This window comes from Candida jiufengensis (genome assembly GCF_024610255.1).
Source record: "Candida jiufengensis strain CBS 10846 chromosome Unknown scaffold14, whole genome shotgun sequence".
NCBI lineage: Eukaryota > Fungi > Ascomycota > Pichiomycetes > Serinales > Debaryomycetaceae > Lodderomyces > Lodderomyces jiufengensis.
In genome coordinates, this window is record NW_026261566.1 from 80139 (window position 1) to 102548 (window position 22410).

Genomic DNA, 22410 nt, shown 5'->3' on the forward strand with positions numbered 1-22410 from the left:
AATAAAATAAAAATATTAAAAAAAAAAATTATTTTTTTTGTTTGTTTACATTTTTAATAACACAAAAGAAATTTTCATATATTATATTTGTAGTTGGTTTGACATGTCTTTTAATTCAGGGAAGCGACACATCGGTAATGAGTAACACGAGTAACTAGAATGTATTGATCCCTTTTGAATTATATCATATATTATTTTAACCTTTCGTCTTAATTATCAATTAAATCTATAATTAAAGTTGGTCTACTTGTTAATGTTTAATGATATTTAAATTATTTAATCATTAACTTAATTAGTAAATTTTAATTTTCCACATGTAAATTTAAATTTAAATCGTCTAAAAATAATTTTTAAAATTAAATTAAACTAAGTTAATGCTACCAAAATTCTGACTTTTAATTAAAAAAATTATATACAGTCTCTGATTACATACTAAACTAAATTCTGAAATTTATACAGGGTCCATTCTTTTTTTATAATTATAGACAATATTTTTGATTGGTGATAATCTCATCTACACTAATTGAGAATAGATAAAATTAACTGAGGATTTTATTAAAAGTTTTTAGCTCATTTGTGTAAGAATCAATACACACTTAGTTTTTTTATTTTAAAACGTATAAAGTTTCAGACAATTACGTTTTAAAAGTTGTTTTGCCACAAATTGATGCAAAATCATTTGAAAATTGACTTTTTTTTTGAAATAAAGCTTAAAATTTTTGTTTCATATTTTATTTAACCAACTAATCATTTGACCCATACTTCAATTGACAAGGTCTAATGATTTGTTGTATTCCTTAAAGGCAATGAATATATTTATAGATTGTTTTAAGGTAATTACTAAATGATCAAAGGCTTAAGTAAGAATTATCTTGAACCAATTTTTAAAGTCGACCTATAAGTATAGTCGAATAGTCAGCCGGAAGTCGTACATTTTTTAGATAATGGTATCTCAGTTTTTAGAACGATTTTCTCTGAGAAATTCTTGTGCGTGTTTTTAAGTACTAGCTGACGCTCATAAAAAGTTTTCGATTCAGCGACATATGACTAGTTAGAGATCATGTATTAAGAACATGAATAAACCTTGCTTTAATCAAGTTTGGTGAGTCAAAATTGTTTGGACTGACTACTCTTACTCAATGAGGCATTAATTCCTTCAATTCATAGAAGTGTACTAATACAAATTATTAGCATTTTCTTATTAATTAAATCATATATTACATGTTAATATAATACAACTCTCAAACTTACTTTTCAAAATTCAACCCCCGAAAAAGTTTTCTCTTCTCATCATCTCATCATAGCATCATCATCTTTTCATCATAACTTAATCAATTATTCATTTTTATTACCTTTAAAAACAAAACGATAAATAAAATAAATCAAAACACCAATTAATAATAAATTTCCCAAATTTCCACTTAATCCACCTTGCTGAGGATTTTCCAGTGGTTCACCTAGTCATTTTGCATCACCTTGTTTTGGTGGATAACCTTCTAATGGTAATGAACCTGAAGCTGATTCACATTTACACCATTCTGATTTTGGATAATTTGACATTGCTGATGGAATATGTTGACCACAACCAATCCAGGTTTTACCGTCTATTCATAGATAAGGTTAGTAAATCTTCTTTTTATTTGAGTTGTTCGATAATTATTTAATCAATTCTTCTATTTAGTCGTAATAATTTATTATTGTAATTAATAGATCATAAAATTTGATTAGTCTAGATTTATTACCCATTTCATTAAATTTTTATACATACGACAAACTTGACAATCTGCTGATCTACACATTATAACTTTAGATTTAACCTAATAAATGTTTGAGTATTAATATATGAACAAATAAGTCTGAATAATTCAAAAATGTGAATGAAAAATTTATGGAAGTATTTATACTTATTATTTACGAATTTATTAATCCTTGAAACGAGATAATAAAAAAAAGTTCGGTTTTTTAAAATAAATTATATATTGCCACAACTTACATAAACTAACATTTAATAAATTTGAAGTGGAATTCAATCATAATTAATTAACATTTATTATTTAGTTTAATTTAATTTTATAATATTTTTATTAGTTTTGATTGATTAAAAAATAATTCATTAATAATTTGATAATTTTAATAAATATATAATAATATCGGTCATTTCCTAATTTAGAATAAAAATATCGGGAGTCGAGATTGTGTTTTTTTATTTCATCTTTTAAGTTTAATTTAGAAATTAATAATTATAAAATAATCACAAATCACTGTTTAAATAGATATTTATAAAATTAATATTAAGAAGATATTTTGAAAAGTGGGCTTTCTAAAAGTCTTGATCTTAAAGTCAAATAAATTATTCATATATAAGTAGTAAGATAATTTTTGTCAAAAGTTCAATGTTTCTCAACATCCGTACCGCAACATCGATATCTATTAAATTATTTTTAGATATCGCCTTATAGTTTTATCTCTCAATCATTATTAGTAAACGAGCTCGAAGCATTTTTTAACCTGACAACAATGAATTAGAATAAGAAATCATCAAAAATCAAGTTAAAAAAAAATAAAATAATATAGTTCAACATCAGTGATGGAAATATTAGGAAAAATATCTGAACAATTAAAAAGCTTCGCCTTATATATATCGAGTTTTAGCAATTCATTCGGTTCTTCATTGTATCCTATTTTTGTAATAGGTATCTATGATCAATAAATAGTAAATTATTTTCAATAATTTGTCCATATTCATAGATTTTCATATGTAACAATAAATAATGCCTGAAAAAAAAGTACAATGTCCGGGCGCAAATTCGAAAAACCCTCAATTTTTTTAGGGGGTAGATTTACAGACTTTCTAGCCGTATTGAGAACTCTGAGTACCATAAAGTACCAACAGGCTATATGTATGCGTCACTTCGGCACATTTATTTTATCAAATTGTGCAATTGGTGAATTTGTGCTTATACATGCTATTCAATTTTGCAACTAATATATTGTTGACAGCTGTAAACTCCCCCCAATTGAGAATTTTTTGTGGTACTCTAACGTAATTTTGTATCTTTAATTCATTTGGAAGCTAAACAGTGTAAATCAAATCATTTTACTATTTTAGTTCATCGTATTTATCATTGTCCAAATTGTAGTATATTTCAATATTTATTTGCAACTTTCATGCGTGCAAAAAAAACTAGCTACATGGTAGCATATTTTGAAACAAATTCATATTTTCATGTCAAAAACTTTAAGTTGTCAAATTTTAAACGATGTATGTCTTGTGTAGAATTTCCTACTACTCAATCCTATTGACCACTTTTTTATTTCAGTGGCTAAGTTTCATGTCAAATTTGCTGCAAGTGTCCCTTCTCTATCTGTTATCATTAGTCTTATTAATTGCATTGAAATTAGTCTGACAATACAATATGAACTAAATCAAAGTTGAATTAGATTCAACTATCCATCTCCACCAAACAACCTGTCCACTCACAGTCATGTATCTCAAATACCAAAGTCAAAAAGGGTTGTCAATCATTTATCCAAAACACCAAATATCTTACTTGCTTCACTCCAATGTCTAATCTATATCATAGTCAAGTCAGTCAGTCAGTCAAGTTTGTACTCCAAAGGTTGTGTCTCAAGTTTAATAAAATTGTTTATTTTGTCCATTGAGTAAGAAAAACGTCTCAGGTAGTCAACTCAGGTAATAATCATACTTATGTAAGTGAAATGTCTCACAAATATTCCTCAATTGATAATGATACTAAATTTTGAAGGTAGTATATAAATTAATAAATAGTTCTACATTTGTATGGATGAAAGTAGTATGGATAATAGGAGTATGGATAAAAGTAGTATGAATAAAATTAGAAGTTGGTGATCAATTGAAGAAGAAAATGTAGTTGAAAATAATTTAAAAAAGAAAAAAATTTGATAAATCAAAATACCAAAATCTATGTTATGTTAAATCTTTTAGCTGCAAAATTTATATAAGTAACGCGCTAAATTTGAGCACTAACAAAAACTTAGAATGTGCTACCAAACCAAATTTGATGATAATTTTCTCTTTCAACCAATAATTAAATATTGAAAAAAATTATTACTACCATACAAAAATACATAATCAATTAAACTCAATAAACAACTCAATTTCCCAAAATCCTCAATTAACATATCCCACAACAAACACACACACACAAAATAAAATATGTCATCACCATCATCAGGAATACTTCCATTCACAGAAGCAAATTCCAAAAGAATAGCATCATTATTTAGACAATCAATGCGTACTGCATTTGATCATTCTTATAAATTTGATTTATATCGTAAACAAGTAAATAATATAAGATCACAATTTGATTCAAATAAACAGATTTCAGATCCTTCAAAATTAGATTCTTTGGTTGTAGCTACACAAAAAAAATTAAAAGAATGGAAACATCCTGATCCTTATATTCCTGCTTCAAGACCTGGTGGGACTAAGTATCAAAGAAATATCCCTGTTGCTAGAGAACCTTTGGTGCCTGGGGATTGGTAAGAGAAGAGTATATATTTTTTATGGTGAGTTAGTGGAAAAAGTGATTAATAAATATTTAAAAGGTTAATTTCATTAATTGTAGTTTTGATGTTTTCTCTAATTGTTTCATTTTTATTTGGTAGACTAACAATCCTCACAATAAGATGTATATAAACAAGAATGATATTATTTAAATATTCAGTTACTAAATTTTACGTATATATATTAATGACTACTTAAGTTAAGTTTAATTTATTGAACTTTATTTATTTAATTTTCCAGATTTTTGTTGTTTTAAAGTACCATTATTATTATTATTACTATTACCATTAATTGAATTATTATTATTATTATTATTATTATTATTTAATTTTTTATCATTAATTTTTAAATTACCATTATTTTGACCATTACCACCATTATTATTTGAACCACCACCAAATTTTTTATCTTTTTCTTTTTCATTATTATTATTATTAAAATTTTTTTTATTTTTATTATTAAAATTTCCACTATTAGAATTATTATAATAATTATTACCAGTTTTACTTTCTCTTGGTTCTAAATTTATTGTAAATCCATTAATAGTAGTTTCTTTTGCTTCTAATGCTCTTTTTTGAGCATCTTTTAAAACAAAATCACAAAGTGCAATATTTTGATTTACTCTAAAAAATTTTAATTCACCAAAATTTTTGACAATATGTTCTTTTAATAATTTTTCATCTGTATTTCTTGCTCCTCGAATATAAATTGGGTACCATTCATCTTTTTTGTATTTGACATTGGAATTAGAAGTTGAAGTACCATTTTGTTGTTGGGAATTGGTTGTAGATGAAGGGTTTTTCTTGGTTTGGGTTGAAGTAGCAGTAGTAGTTGACTTTGGAGTTGGTTTTGGACCTGTTGATTTGATGGTGGTTGCTGGAACTGCTTGGTATGCTAAATCTGCCCATGATAATGGTTGAGATGATTTAGCTGGTGCTGCAGTAGGAGTAGAAGCTGCACCTGGTGATTCTTTTGAATTTTTATCATTTTCTTCATCAGTTTCAGTTGAAGATTCCTTAGTTTCTTTTGATATTTCTGATGGTTCAGATTTTGCAACTACTGGTGATTCGGAAATTGATGTATTTTCTTCTAATGAAGTGTTTGATTCTTCTTTAATTTCATTGGATTCAGTTGTTTTAGTTTTTTCATCTTCTTGTTTTTCTTGTTTCAAATCCTTTTGTGCTTCTACTTTTGTTTCTTCTTTTGAACCATTTAATACAACATTGTTATCTTCTTTGGCTGGTGGTTGTGATGGGTTTGAACCAGTATCAGCAACAACAACTGGTTTTTCATCAATAATTTCTGCTTGTTGTTGTTGTTCTTTATTATCGATTAAATTTTCATTTTTAATTTCTTCATCATTATTTAAAATTTCTGAATTTTCTTTATATCCATTATTTTCAACAAATTTTAAAATATCATTTGCAACATCATAAGTACTTTCTCTTTTACCAGGAGTTAAAACAAAATATTGAGTAAATTGTTTAAAAGGAGAATCATTTTTTGACCATTCACCAAATGTAACAATAATAATATTTTTATCTAATGAAACTTGAAAAGAAGCACTTGTTATTAAAATTCTATTAATTGATTGAGATTCAGGATTTGATAAATATTCATTAAAACATTTTTTAATTGATTCAGTTCCATTTGCTTTGAAAGTAATTGGATAATCTTCTTGTTTTTGTTGTTGTTGTTGTTGTTGATCAGGAAATGAATCATGTAAAATCGAAGCATTTTGATGATAAATTTTATGAATATCATCTAATTTTGTAATAAAAAAATTATAATAAGATTTTATAAAATACCAACCAATATTTGAAGCTCTTTCTTCAGTTAAAACATCTGATGATGGTTGTTTAATGGTATTTAAAATTGGTGATTGTTTTAATGATGCTGATGAATCAATTTGATTTTGATTTGGTGAAACTGTCATAGTTAAAGTTGAATTATTTTATTAAAATGGTAAAATGAAGATTGAAAAATATGAAAAATTAAAAAAAATGAATTTAATGAGTGGAAGATTTTTTATACTATAATAAGAACAAGTTAAATCACAATTTTTTTTAAATACAATTTATGAATTGAATTTGATTAATTTAAATTGATAAATCAATTTGAGTAATGTTCTTTTATTAAAGAAACAAAATATGAGTTGTAAATTAATTGATGATAATTTTTTTTTTTCTTTTTTTTTTTTGAGTTTTGATTTATATTAAAAAATATTTATTGAAAAATAATTATAATATACTAAGAAAAAGAAATATATTTTGTATATATTGATAGAGAAGACTAATATAATTTGAAACTTACAATGAGCGATTTGTACTAATATTCATAACAATTTAATGTTTGATAAGTACAAGTGTTTTATAATTTTACAAAATTAATTTTATAGTGAAAAATTAATCTATTTCAATATGATTACATTTTTGATACAGAACATTTATATACAGGTTTTTGATTTTTCATCAAATTTGATGGATTAATTAAACTTTCATTTTATATTTGAGATTTTCATCATTGAAAAAGACAGTATTTAACTAAAAAATATTTATTAAGATATAAGGATTCTCTATACTCATTATATTTAAACAATAATTTCATAAATCTTTATATAGTTTTTTAATTAATTTGTATATACAAAAACCCAGTATTATATATTTACTTTTTTATTGACATTCTTTTAATAATTCTTCTAAAATTTTATTTTCAATTTCTGATTTATTATTTAAATTTTTAAAAGTTTTTATACCCATTCTTCTTAAAACTTCAATACTTTTATCTCTTGGAAATCCCATATTTTCAAATTGTGTAACAATTTCATCATCAATTCCATATAATGCAGAATCTTTTAATTCAATTTTTTTGGACCCACCACCATTAACACCATTTGAATCTAATCCATCATTAGCATATAATTTAGTCCAATAAGCAGCAGTTTCTTCAAATCCTTGTTTATTACTTAAATAATGTTTTGCAACTTCTGCATCTTGTGGATCATTTGGTTCTGGTGACTGTAATAATAACTGTAATGAAATTAAAGTAGATTTTAAAGTTAATACTGGTGTCCATTTATCTTTTAAAATATTTAGACATATAGCTCCTGTAACTGATGAAATATTTGGATGATATATTTTGGTTGTAAATTTCATTTGTGGTGGTTTAAAAGGATATTCATTAGGAATATCTATTGATACTTGAAATAATCCATTTTCATATGGTGTACCTGGTGGACCTTTAAAAAATCCAGTTAATTTTGTTAAATCTGATTCATTATTTAATTCTAATGTTACTCCTGATTGTTTATCTTGACGACATTCCTCTAATTCTTTTGCAATTCTTTTAACTCTTGACATTTTTAAGATTTTATAATTATACTGATATATTAATTTGATGGAATTATTATAGTTGTTGATTAAGTTATTGGTGTTTCTGTACAAAGTGTTGTAAAAATATTATACGTGATTAATAATATAATATAACTTTTATGATTCGAGATTTTCAACAAATGAATAATTTTAAATTATTTGAAGGGTTGATCTATTGATGATGTGTTTATATAAATGAATCTTCTAGTTCTATCAGTCAAAGTTATGATGGATTTGATTTAATTGTAAAAATTTTGTTGATCTGAAAAGTTATTAATAACCTTTTTTTTTTTTTTTTATTTATTATTTTTATTTTTCTCTATAAAACAAATTTTATTTACTTAGATCAAACTTAACAAATACGAGTTGCCTTCAAAATTTAAATCATTAAAGATCTTGAATACAGTGATTTCTTAATTGAAAGAGATTTGGAAGTTTTAAAACTAATAAATCTATTTTTTTTCTTTATAAAATAAAAATCGATTAATCAGTGGTGACCTTTTTTGCCAATTTTATTGACTTCTGGTACATGTTTGCTCAAATTTAGTATTGATTATCTTGAAACAATTCAAACCATATATATGACGGGGAATTAAATGAATCAAATTCGAAATCGAGATCAATGATTTCAATTGTATTAACCTATTTTTAAAAAACTTGATAAGTAATACTTCATACTTCACTTACTAAAATAGGAAAATACTGAGCGGCTTCATTTAGTTTTCGAAATTGTATTGTGCACCATACTTGTTCAACATAGTAAACTATCTCTCAATTATGAGTTTAAGTAGAGCAAAATCAAAAACCGATTGTAGAAATCTATATTCTGATTTGCAAAAAGATTAAGAAAAAGGAATAGGTAACGTATACAAGTTTTGAATAACTGCTAAAATTTCAATCAAAATTAAGAGACTTAAAACGATAAACATTTGGAAGAACTTGAATTAATTTATTAATCAATCCATTACAATTTCACAATTAAAAAAAATAAATTAAATCGTATATTAAAATTTTGGGGTTTATTTCCATTTCTTATAAATCTTGAATAAATTTAGTAATAATTAAATTTAAATTGAAATCTGGTAAAGTGTATAAATTTGACATTTCTTCATCTCTTCAATTGATTAACGTAAAAACAAAACAAATTCATCCCTCCTATACATTTACCAAATGATTTTCCTTAAAAACAATTATATAAAATATGCCATATAAAATATTTTCAAAAATATTTAAGCATCCAATTTAACAGGAAATTTCCCATTTGATCTTTGATCATCCCATTTTTCAACCCAATCTAAAGGACACAAACTTGTAAAAGTTTTAAAAAAAATTTGACAAGGTTCAAATTCTTCACCTTTTACATTAATACATTTATGATAATCAATATATGATTGAGCACAATGTTTTGATTGATTTTGATTTGGAAATCTTGGATCAAATTGTGGTGTTTCGAATTTAAAAGTTGCTGGATCAATTGCCATTATGAATTGTAGATTTGTAGTAAGTGTTAGTTGTTGTAAATGATGGTTTTTATTGATAGATATTTTAAAGATGAAAAAAAAAAAAATAACATACGACAAGTATACTTAAGAATTTGGTAGCTCTTTGATAATTAATTTGAGTTCATTGGATACTTAATTTTAATGAATATATGAGTACTGTATATAATAAGTCAGGCAGAATACCATAGCTCAAGAGTTACGAAAGTTCAAAATTAATTACACATTGACACACTGTAATTTATTTGTCTTAAGTTAGTGACAAAATTTTACCATCATTAACTTTAACTTTTTCAATCAACAATGTTAAGTTACTAATTAAAATGTCAATTAATTTCTCTTGTCTAACAATTTTTTCTATTTGAGCAGCTAATTGAGAATACAAAAGATCTTCCTTTGACTTATAAGAAGATCCTAAATCTAATTCAGGACCAGAGTCAGCACTAGAATCAGTACTATTTAACACATCTAAAGTTTTAATAAGAGCTTGATTTGGATCAGTATCGTTACCATCACTACTTGAACTAGGGGCAGCCACGTTGTCAGTATTCTCACCAGACTCTTCAACCGTTTCAGCTACCTCTTCAATAATACTTACATTAGAATTATCAGTGCCAGTAGGATTAGCGATAGAAGAAGGTGATGTTTCATCATCAATGATCGCTTCCAAGATTGGAGTCTTAGGGTTGACAAACATGATGATGATTAAATCACAATTAATAAATGAAAAGCTTAATGATAATAAGTATGAAGACTATTAGATTACTTAAAATATAATTCTTAATATTGAAAATATTGCTCTTTATGAAGATGAAAATAAATTTTGAAATTCATGGGAAATTGCTCCTCTATTTATAATAAAAATTCTCAAATTGAATCTTTTGAAAATTTTTCGAAATTAATATGTATTCTACACCATGTGGTATATGAAATTGCCCATGTGATCTATCAATTAACCACGTTCCTATACTTTAATGGGAACCCACGTTACCTACTTTAATTAAATTTAGTCTTTAAAGTAGTTATATATTAACGAGAATTTTTTCATTGTTTGTAACATGAGTTAATACAAAGTTCCAAATATTCACCATGCCTACACTTAAAGGGAAAACCTTTTTTTCACATAACAATAAGGGCTCTACTATAGTCTAAGCTAACTAAAAGCATGTTTGAGACCACGATTCTGACAACGTTTAATTCCACGTTTATTTCCACGTTTATTTCCACGTTTCTATCCACGTTTCTATCCACGTTCTCTTAGCACGTGTGATTTTAGTAAAGGACTATCAAAATGTCGTAGTAGATCAGTCATAAGCGTAAAACTCAAGGCAGAATGAGCTTCCAATAGATTTTGTTAAATGATTGAATAAGTTTTTTGCAGCCGAACTAAAATTTCACTCTCGTTTCAAATAATGCATTAAACGAAATTTTTTTTCTCCAAAATACAATATATCAGTGGTAGCGCGTGTCTACATGAATGATTCTGAAATTGGGGGAAGTTGTCTGTAGTACATTTCCAACACATACTATAAAATGTTGTACATTTTGAGAAGTATTCATATACTTCAAGAATTAATAAAAATTGTATATAAAAACAATAAGATAAGAATTTTGTCGTTATTTCGACATTTACAACAATGTATTACAATTTGATTTATGTCAAATTAGCTCAATTTGTCACTAATGAAATACATTACACATACATATAGAATAGTAACTTTTTAGGTTGTAAAAACTCAGAGATTCATGAAATGATCCAAGCAAGTAGATTTGTATTGCAATGGTAAAATTAGGTTTACGTTTTATTCAATCTAGCTCACATTTGACACCGAACACTAATGGCTATCTCATATGCAATCAGCAATCTATCAGTTTAAATTTTACATTTTTACTTTTCTAATTATCCTAAAATGTGATAATGTAACAGTAAAGATTAAATAGGAAAGACTGCAAATCGACCCCCCGCTGTTAGTTCAAGTTAGTTCCAGATTTTAAAGAATTTATAAAAGAATTAGGCAAAAGATATAATAATTACATAACCTGCAGTCATTTCATAAATTTATTAAATAGTAGCCTATGTACATAAATTTGATAAGTAAAAATAATTTACCATAGCATAGTTTAACTTAATCAATAAGTTAAAACTCAAATTTATTAAGTATTTAAAATTTTTTCAATTTCAAAATTTAAAAAATTAATTTCATCTTTATCATTATCAGAATTATCACTTTTTTTCAATAAATAATAAGATTGTCTTAATAAAATTTTTAATTTTTCATTTTCAATAGTTAATAAATCAATTTCTTCATCTCTTGTAATATCATAATTTGATGAATTATTTGTTTCTTTGTGAAATTTTAAAAAATTATTTGAAAATATTGAAGTTGTTGATTCATAATTTGAATAATTTGAATTATATGAAGTTGTTGAAACTGTTGAAATCACAGAAGTTGATCTATCTCTATCTTGTTTACATTCAACTACCAGAGTTGATTTATCTTGTTTTTTAAAACCAATTGAACAAATTGATTTAGTTCTATCATGACTACTTCTACGAAGTTGTTTAAAAGTTTGAGACAAAGCTTTAAAACTTGAATATAAAGGTTTTGAAGTTGGACTTAAATCCATCATACCATCATTAATTAAAACTAATCTTGAATCTTGAAATGTAATTGGTAAATTTAAAAAAATTTCATCATTCCATGAAAATATTAAATCACTGAAAAAATAATCAATATTATTCAAAACAACTAACCATTTATCTTCATTTAATAAAATTTGTAATAAAATTTCTTCATCTTTTTCAAAATTTAAATTCATTATAAGTTCTTTATTTATAATTAATAATCCCAAGGATAATTTAAACAATCCAATTTTCCAACTTTGAAAATGACAAAAATCCATTATATAATTAATTATAATAGATCCATTAATAGGTATATGAGAACTTAAAAAAGTTAACCACCATTGAAATAAAAATACTTTCATTATTTTTAAATTATTAGAAAAATATTCAAATAATTCCAAATCTATAATTTCTAAGACGGATAAAAATTGTAAAAACCATAAATTTAAAGTCTTGGACATATCATCAGTGAAAATATCATGTAATTCTTTTTCTAATTCCATTATATTAATTAATGCAAAAAATGTCATTTTAGTCAGTTTTTCTAAATGATAATATAAAACACCAACTAAAAAAATTAAACCTTGACAATATCCTAATTCCAAGTCATAATTTGAATATAAATTTAAAATTGTAGATAAATCTTCTATAGTTTTTTCATTGTGGAAAAATTTTATATGAGGAAAAGTTCTCAACACATCTTTTGAAATTTGTATAGATATTTCATTAGTATATGAATGTTGAAAATTTTTGAAAATTAAATTTATTGAATTTGGAATTTGACAAGTGGTTAATAAATGAAATTTTTTCCATATAATTGATCTTAATTTTGTAGGTATATGATTTTTCAAATTAAATTCAGTTAAATACGGTAATGTGAAAACTGTTCTAATAGGATTATCAATAAATGATAACCAATAATTATAATCTAATGAATTTTTATTTGTTAATTGATTTTGAATAAATTCTTTAGTTTGTAAACAACATTTATTTATTAATTGAATGGAATTCAAATGTAACCCACATTTTGAACATGTTAAAAATTCATCTTCTATTAGATTATATGAATTAATTGCATTATATAATTCAATTTCGCAATCAAATACAATCAGAGTCTTATCATCATCATCTTCTTCTTCTTCATTATTTTGTTCTCCATTATTATCTTTTATATTTTCATAATTTTCTATATTACCTTCATTAATTCTTAAATAATTTAATTTATTTTCAATTGATTGAATTAAACATTTATGATCATTTATATAATTTATACTCAATGATTCCTCAAATTCTAATAGAGCTTCAAAATTTATCATTTTAAATTTTTCAATTGGTTATGATATCAACAAACAAATTAAATTTAAATGAATGTAAATAATGAATCAAATTTATATATCTGATTTTGATAATTATACCGAATATATTTTAGAATTGAAAATTAAATGAATGACTATACTTCGTTACCCTTGATGAATAATAATTTATTATTCAAATTGGTTGTCAGATGATATTCAAATAAATTTTATAAAATAAAAAATTATATATTTGTTTATTATTATTCTTATATTCTATACATACATACATAATTCTATAAATTACCAAATTAAGTAATGTACCTTAAAATTTTAATTAGTAGTTAAGAAATAATTTAAATTTATATTTACGCGAAAATTTTTAGGTTTAATTTGACTTCAGCCCTTTGTATAAAAGAAGACTCACTCACTATTTATCGCGCAATTTGTATCATTAAACTTTAATATATACAATAGAATATATAACATTATTTGTTGAAACACAGAGATTATGATAAGAGCCAGAGTCTGTATAACCTTTGTAATTATTTACATAAGGCGGTATGTGTGAAATTATTTTATATAATTATAAATAAAATTATAATTTAAATTTTTCAATTGACTTTATTAAATGTATGATAATGTTTAATATTTTCATATTTTAGTTAGTGAATATTTTGGATGGGATAAAATTTGAAAGTCCACGCTACCAAATAATTTTAAGCGAGAAAGACAGAGAAAAAAAATATTTTTTTGATGAAAACATCTCGTAAATTGTTAAGGAGTTCTCGGTGCAATGGATGGGTCGCATTGGTCCTAGTTGAGCGGTGTTAAAAAGGGCAAAATAGGTCGACATAGTATTAAACTCAATATTGATAAATTTCCAGTGAACATCATTACTAAGAGATACTTTAATAATTTCTTCAATCTAATATTAAGTATATACAACATGTCATTTTGAAAAACCAATCTATTTTACAATCTGAAGATTTGAAAGTAAAATAAATTTAATTATCATATGGGAAATACTATTTTAGAAGTATCAATTGAATTTTTACCATAATTTATAGTAATATAAAATAATATAACTCACTCACAATCAAATAATTAAATATTAATGGTTTATTATTTCACAGCCAAAACAACTACAACCACCAATAATGAATTATCTGATTTTACATTAGATAATGAAGATGATGATAACACTAATACACATATAATATATATGGGAAAAGATAAATTTGAAAATGATCCATTAATTAAACATTCAAATCCTAAAAATATTTGGTTTCATGTTGATAATCATTCATCAGCTCATTTATATTTACAATTAACTAAAGAACAAATTATTAATTGGAAATCATTTGATTTATTTAAAATTGAAGAAAATTTATTAATTCAATTATGTCAATTAACAAAAGCAAATTCAATAAAGGGAAATAAATTAAATAATATAACTATTATATATACACCAGTTGAAAATTTATATACTGATGGATCAATGGATACTGGAACAGTAACTTTTAAAAATAATAAAAATGTTAAACGAATGAATATAATAAAAAGAGATAATTCAATTATAAATAAATTAAATAAAACTAAAATTGAAAAATCAACAGAAGAATTTTTAAAAGAACAAGATCAATTAATTAGAGATATTAATAATTTTAGAAAAAAACAAGAAAAAGAAACTAAGAGTTTAGAAAAACAATATTCTGAATTAAAATTAAAGAATAATGATCCTTATGGTGATTTATTTACAAAAGAAAATTTAGAAAATAGTAGTAATGATAGAAGAAAAGAAAATTGGGATGAAGATGATTTTTGGTAAGATTTAAATAAAAAAAGTAAGTATATATAGACTAGAATGATACAATGCAGTAATAACTGTTGATATGAACCTCTTTTGTAGGTTCAAAGTTGTAGACTTGAAGTGTTGCAAAATTGATACCAATCTCGAAATCCGGGTAAAATCTCTCACATACTAAATTACTTAGAGAGTGTAAAAATGTTAAAGATTTTAAAACATTCTGATCAGAGAAAAAAAATTGTTAGGAAACAAAAAATCTTTACAACCAACATTAAACTTCAAATAAATTTTGAATGCAAATAAGATCCAATTAAAAGGATCAATCACATATATAATACCACTAATAGCATTTATCAAGTAGGATTTTATTCAAAAATCAAACTTTGAACGAACCAATCAATTGTGGATTTCAATTTAAAAGATCGTGTCTTCATCATCATCAACTATAAGCCCAAAGGGCCAAATTTCAAAACTAAACACTAAAGAACAATCAAAAACCAACAAGAACTCTACAGAATTGTATAAGATTAAAGATCCAGAGTTGACTAAAATAATTATAAATCAATTATCTATTTTAATTACAACCATAACATTAGAAAATATTGATTCATATTTTAAACAAATTCATTTTATATTAAACAAACAAGATAAAAATCCAATAATTTTAAGTAATTATTTTGAAAAATTAATAAATATAATAAAAGTTAGTGATTTAAAATCAACTTCATTAACACCTGTCGAATTATTAATTACAAAAGAATTAAATCATTTAGCTATTGATTTAAAATATTGTGATTTATTTTTTTTACATTTTGATAAATTACAACAACATATAAATATAATAGATTTTGTAAATAAATTTAAATTTGATTTAATTTTATCATTTATATTAGTTGTTAAATATCAAAACAATTTAAATTTTGATCAAGTTAAAATTTATCTTCAATTAAAATCAATTGCATTATTAGATTTAATTAAAACTAAAAAATATCCATCAAATTTTAATTGGAATTTATTATTAGATTATATTTTAAATAAACCATTCTTCCCATTTTTAGGTAAATTATTAACTTTAAGTTCAATAAAAGCTTTTGATTTATCAATAGAACCAGTTAATAAATTTTATCAAAATATATTAAAAATGTCTTTTAAAGAATTATTAAATGAAGTTGGATTTGAAAATTTAATACCAGAAAAATTATTACCTAATTTATTACAAATTAAACCTGAAGATATTGATCAAAGTATTGCTTTAATTTTATCTGAAATTTTAATACCTGGTTCTCAAGGTTTAAATCATGTAAATAATTTACAAACGAGTTTACCAGAAGCTAATGCAAAAGGTGCATTATTAAAAGCAAGTTTTATTAATATAGAACAACTGAACAAAATAAATATTAATTGGTATGAAGTATTTAATCATGTACATCAAAATTTATTTGAATCAAATCAAAGAAATATACAACCTTCAGTAGCGAGTGTTATACAATTTTTATCATCATTAGATTTCAAACAAGAACCATTAGATATTTTTTTGAACTATGATTGGTGGTTTGATAAAACATTATTATATATTTTACAAACATCAGATGGATCACAAGGAGGTTATGATGTTTCAAAACTGCAAAATTTAGCGTTATGTTTTGAAGATGATAAATTAAAACAACCATCACCACCAACCCAACAACAACAACAAATACGTAGAAATATTTTAAAATTTATAAATATTGGGAAATTAGAATTACAAGTTATAAATAAAATTCAATTGCAAGAACATCAACAATTATCAGAACAAGATCGTAAATTAAATACTTTTTCAAATCAAATTTTTGAACATGATTATAGAACATTTCCAGAATATGTTTTAGCAGCTGCATTATCAATGGTTGAAAAAACTCAATTTATTAATGATTTAATTGATACATTATTTAATATAATAATGGATAATGAATCAACATCATTGCCTAAAATTTTAAATTTATTACAAGAAATTGGAATAGCCGTTACAAAACTTATTGAATACTTAAGAAATAGAAATTCATTTGAAGCTACTCATAAAGTTATGGGAGTAGCCACTAAAAATAATTTAGTTCAAGATTTGTTTCAAATCGTTTGGAGTACAGATTCGAAATTAGCATTAAAATTATTAATTGAATCGAGCTTTCATGATTATGATTATAAAAAGGAATTGGATTTGAAATTAAAGGATTCTCAACTAATTTATCAAACTTTATTGGAAGTTTTAAATGAAAGAGCTCAAAAGGATTATGAAACTAGTCAACAACATCAACAACAACAACAACAACAACAACCGCAAACACTCCCACCACCAGTAACTTTACCCATTTTGAAAATTTCAACCACATATCACCTTTTAGAAATCTTGAAAAGTAGTAACGGTTTAGTTGATTTGGAGAAATTAAAAAATTTACAAATTTTATTGTTAACTACTTACCCAAGATTAATTAATTTTGGTAATGGATCAGATGAAGCAATATTGATAAATGAATCCAAATCTAGTTTTTTCCCACCTGATGTTGAATTGGAAATGAAAGATTACTACTCAAAGATGTACAGCAAGGCAGTTGATATACCAGAAATTGTTGATATCTTAGTTAAAATGAAAACAAGTAATGATCCTCATCAACAAGATGTTTTTGCATGTATGATTCATTCATTACTTGATGAATATAAATTTTTTGCAGAATATCCATTAGCAGCATTAGCTTCAACATCATTATTATTTGGAGCATTACTTGAAAATGATTTAATTCATGGAACAACATTAACTGTTGCATTAAATTTTATATGGGAATCATGTAATCAACCATCAGAATCAAAATTATTTAAATTTGCAGTTCAATCACTTTATAATTTTAAATCAAAATTACATGAATATCCTATATATTGTAAACATTTACTTGAATGCCGTTCATTATCTACACATTCTAAAATGTATCAAATTGTTAAAGATGCAGCCAATGGAATTCCATGTGGTAATTCTGGTACAACTCAAGTTTCAACTCCAGATATTGGTCATAAATATCAATCTATAAATTATGTTGAACATACAATTGGATCTATAAAACAAGAACAACCAGATGAAGAAGTTAGAGATAAATTATTATTTTTAGTAAATAATATGACTTCTGAAAATTTAAGACTTTCTGAATTTCAAGAAAATTTACAAGAGAAATTTTACTCGTGGTTTGCTGATTATTTAGTTGCAGATAGAGCTAAACAAGAACCAAATAATCATACATTATATGTTGAATTAGTTAAATCTATACTGGATCCAGTGTTCACTGAGTATGTCATGAATACAACAATAAGAGAAGTTATTGAAAGTATTAAAATGAGTAATGATAATAAAAGACATAATTTAAAAAATTTAGGTTCTTGGTTAGGTAAATTAACTTTAGCAAATAATCAACCATTGAAAAGAAATTTAATAGCTATGAAATTTCTTTTAGTTGAAGCATATGATTTTAAATCATTACCTTTAATTTTACCATTTGTTTGTAAAATATTAACTCAAGCTCAATATTCAAAAGTTTTTAAACCACCAAATCCTTGGGTAATTGGTATATTAGAAGTATTAGTTGAATTATATCATCATGCAGATTTAAAATTACAATTAAAATTTGAAATTGAAGTATTATTTAATTCATTAGAATTAAAAATGGATGATTTAAAACAAAGTCAATTAATTAGAAATCATAATCCAGATCCAACTGTTTTAGCTATAAGATTTGGTCTTTTACCACAACCAGGTAATAATATTACAAATGAATTTTCAAGATTGAATTTAGTTGCATCTCAACAACCAATAGGTAATGAATTACCTCCATTTCAACAAGGATTGGAAAAACAATTTCAACAACTGCATCAACAACAACAGCAACAACAGCAACAACCAATATTGCAACAACCACAATCAAATACAATCCAACTTCAACAACAACAACCACAAGCTCAACCACAGGCACAACAACCACAACCACAACCACCACAAGCTGAACCTGGATTGGATACAAGTTTCAGTACTCTTGCAGGAAACTCAATTTTCACACAACATGCAAATTTAAGAAGAGCATTTCAAGCTTCATTATCTAGAGCTGTTCGTGAATGTGCTATTCCAATAATGAATAGAGTTTCTGAAGCAGTTTTAATAACTACTGAATTTTTAATTAAAAAAGATTTTGCAACGGAAAGAGATGTTGAAAAAATAAGAAAAAGTTATCATAAATTAACTCAACAATTATCTCATAGTATGGTTTTATGTAGTGGTAAAAAACTATTAGCTGAAACTATTGAAGCAACAATGTTACAATTATTAGGTAATAATCCAAATGAAATTCCAATGATGGAATTAAATAATGCTATTCAAGCTAATGTTGGATTATGTGTTGATATAGTTGATAAAATTGCTTCTGCTAATATTTTAGATTTAATTGAAGAAAGAATGAAACCATACATTTTAAAACGTGAACAATTTAAATCAGATGAAACTTTTATTGAAGAAGTTACTCCAGAATATGCTTTAAGATTACCAGAACCTTTAGGTTTAAATCCAAGAGGTTTAAGTGCTCAACAATTGAAAATTTATGAACAATTTGGTGAATTAAGAGGTGATCAATTAGGTCAACGTGTTGGTCCACCTCAAGGCGTTTTGTTACAACCACAACCACAACAATCACAATTACAAGCACAACCTTCCCTAGCACAACAACAACAATTGCCAACACAACTTCAACAAACCCAACATAATCAATTAACTCAAGATTTCCCATTACAACATCAAGCATCAACAACTATGATTCAAGAGGATGTTATTACATCAGAACATTTATTTACAGCTATTACTCAATACTGTGAAAAGGCTATTCAAATGGTTTCAGAAGTTTCAGAAAATAAATTATCAGATTTACCACCAAATCATCCAATTATGACAACATTAACTCAAGCTTTAGCTATAGCACAATCAAATGCATCAAAATATCCTGATCTTTTATTAAAATCAGCTCAATATGCAGTTAATTGTCTTTTCACTCAAATTCATGATAATCCAATGACTAATGAAATTTATGTTGTAATGTTGGATAAATTATGTGATTATTCTCCATCAACTGCAAAAGATGTTACTTGGTGGTTAGTTCATTCTTCTGATCAAAGGAAATTTAATATACCTGTTATATTATCATTATTAAAAGTTCAATTAATTCAACCAATAAAATTAGATGCTTCTTTGGGAAAATTAATTAAAGAAAATTTTAATCCTTCAGTGGTTAAATTTAGTGCTAATTTATTATATAATGTTTTCAATTCTGATGATATTACTCGTCCAATTGCTTTAAGGTCTGAATTTGCAAATACATTAGATGCTTTATATGAATTTAAGAACTTGGAAATACCAGTCAATTCATCAGAAGAAGAAACTGAAGCAAGAAATGAAGTAACTAAGTTATTTGATGCTTTAAATGATTCAGAAACTCTAACTTCATTATTATCAAATGAATTATTTACTCAATTAGGTTATATCTTTGCAGAATGGGTAAGATTATTAACTCATGGTAGTGAAGATACAAAAATTGCTCAAGATAAATTTGTATCTGAATTAATTGATTCTGGTATATTGAATAATCCTGAATATTTTAGATCATTTTGGAAAGCTGGTATAGATATATCAACAATTTTATTTACAACAGAACATGAATATAGAAGTAGAACTCAACATGAAGCTTATTTATCAGTTGATGCTTTAGCTATATTAGCAATCAAAATTATTTTAGTTATTGATTCAGAAGAACAAGCTTTACAATATTTAAGAAAAATTATATCAGTTATTTCATTAAATTTAATTAATGAACATGAAGATAATAAAACTACATGGAATGAAAGAGCATATTTTAGATTTTATTCATCATTATTATCAGCTTGGAATGATTCTTCTATATTAGATGAAGATGCAACAAAATCATTAGATGTCGAATTTTATGAATTTATGGGTCAAATTTTTAATTCTTTACAACCTTTAGTGTTTCCAGGTTTTACATTTGCTTGGATATCTTTAATTAGTCATAGATTATTTTTACCTAAAATTCTAGAATTACCTGATAAAGTTGGGTTTGGTATAGCTGTAAAATTATTATCATCATTATTAAAATTTCAACAAACTTATCAATTAAAAGATAATAATCCTGATGTATTAAATGTTGTTTTCAAAGCTATTAATAGAATTTTCATTGGATTATTACATGATTATCCTGAATTTTTAGCTGAATGTCATTATCAATTAATAACAGCTATACCAAGAAGTTATATACAACTCAAAAATATTGTATTATCAGCAACACCACAAAATATAGTTGTACCGGATCCTTTCACTCAAGGTTTAAAAGTTGAAAGATTACCAGAAATAAATGATGCACCATTAATTTATTATAAACCTATAGAAGATTTATCAAAATATAATTTGAAAAAACCAATTGAAAATTTCTTAAGAATTCCAGCTCCTGGATTAATGAAAAATATATATAATGGATTAAAATTAACCAATTCGAAAAAGACAGATGAATTTGGATATTCAGAAGTTATAAATTTCAACCCAAAACTTATAAATGCATTAGTTTTAAATGTTGGTATGAATGCAGTTGCAGATAGATTACCAAATAATCGAGGTTTTAATACAAAAACATCTCAAGTTGCTCTATTAGTGGATTTAATGAATCATGGTACAAATGAATTTAAATATATAATGATAAACAGTATAGCAAATCAATTACGTTATCCAAACAGTCATACTCATTGGTTTATTGGAATAATGTTACATTTTTTCAGTTCGAATTCAATTTGGTCAAATGGTAATGGAAATTCTAATTCTACTACAAAATTAATAGTACAAGAAATTATAACAAGAGTTTTATTAGAAAGAAGAATTGTTAATAAACCACATCCTTGGGGTTTAACTATATCATTTACTGAATTAGTTAAAAATGAAAGTTATGGATTTTTTGAATTATCTTTTGTTAAAAATTCAATTGATGAAATTAAAGTTATTTTTGAAACTTTATCAAAAAATCTTAAATAAATTATGAAAAATGTGTAAAATATGTATATAATAATAATAATAATTAATAGATGATTTAATGAATTTGAAATTTTAGTTTTGTTCTCGATATAATAGTTACCAAATTAGATTCATTTTTGAAACGAGACATTGTAGATTTTGTTCCCAGACATTGAAATTAAAGTAAATTT

At 24.6% G+C, this 22410-nt stretch overlaps 7 protein-coding genes across 7 annotated transcripts; 2 read left to right on the forward strand and 5 right to left on the reverse strand. All coding sequences in view use genetic code 12, as the record gives it.

Moving 5' to 3' along the window:
* Positions 1-4198: 4198 nt before the first annotated feature.
* Positions 4199-4531, forward strand: KGF54_005219 (uncharacterized protein; the record flags this gene model as incomplete). Its single annotated transcript, XM_051765994.1, has 1 exon — positions 4199-4531. One exon carries the CDS (start codon positions 4199-4201, stop codon positions 4529-4531), a length of 333 nt encoding a protein of 110 aa, XP_051617739.1.
* Positions 4532-4772: 241 nt separating this feature from the next.
* On the reverse strand, positions 4773-6488 carry KGF54_005220 (uncharacterized protein; the record flags this gene model as incomplete). Its single annotated transcript, XM_051765995.1, has 1 exon — positions 4773-6488. The coding sequence occupies one exon, from the start codon at positions 6486-6488 to the stop codon at positions 4773-4775; it is 1716 nt and encodes a 571-aa protein (XP_051617740.1).
* A 736-nt stretch (positions 6489-7224) lies between these two features.
* On the reverse strand, positions 7225-7911 carry KGF54_005221 (E2 ubiquitin-conjugating protein; the record flags this gene model as incomplete). Its single annotated transcript, XM_051765996.1, has 1 exon — positions 7225-7911. The coding sequence occupies one exon, from the start codon at positions 7909-7911 to the stop codon at positions 7225-7227; it is 687 nt and encodes a 228-aa protein (XP_051617741.1).
* A 1241-nt stretch (positions 7912-9152) lies between these two features.
* On the reverse strand, positions 9153-9404 carry KGF54_005222 (cytochrome c oxidase subunit VIb; the record flags this gene model as incomplete). Its single annotated transcript, XM_051765997.1, has 1 exon — positions 9153-9404. The coding sequence occupies one exon, from the start codon at positions 9402-9404 to the stop codon at positions 9153-9155; it is 252 nt and encodes an 83-aa protein (XP_051617742.1).
* Positions 9405-9672: 268 nt separating this feature from the next.
* On the reverse strand, positions 9673-10119 carry KGF54_005223 (uncharacterized protein; the record flags this gene model as incomplete). The annotated part of the gene is made up of 1 exon (XM_051765998.1): positions 9673-10119. The coding sequence occupies one exon, from the start codon at positions 10117-10119 to the stop codon at positions 9673-9675; it is 447 nt and encodes a 148-aa protein (XP_051617743.1).
* A 1457-nt stretch (positions 10120-11576) lies between these two features.
* Positions 11577-13364, reverse strand: KGF54_005224 (TBC domain-containing protein; the record flags this gene model as incomplete). Its single annotated transcript, XM_051765999.1, has 1 exon — positions 11577-13364. One exon carries the CDS (start codon positions 13362-13364, stop codon positions 11577-11579), a length of 1788 nt encoding a protein of 595 aa, XP_051617744.1.
* Positions 13365-14457: 1093 nt separating this feature from the next.
* CDC39 (CCR4-NOT core subunit) lies at positions 14458-22240 on the forward strand (the record flags this gene model as incomplete). The annotated part of the gene is made up of 2 exons (XM_051766000.1): positions 14458-15167; positions 15601-22240. The coding sequence occupies 2 exons, from the start codon at positions 14458-14460 to the stop codon at positions 22238-22240; spliced, it is 7350 nt and encodes a 2449-aa protein (XP_051617745.1).
* Positions 22241-22410: the final 170 nt, after the last annotated feature.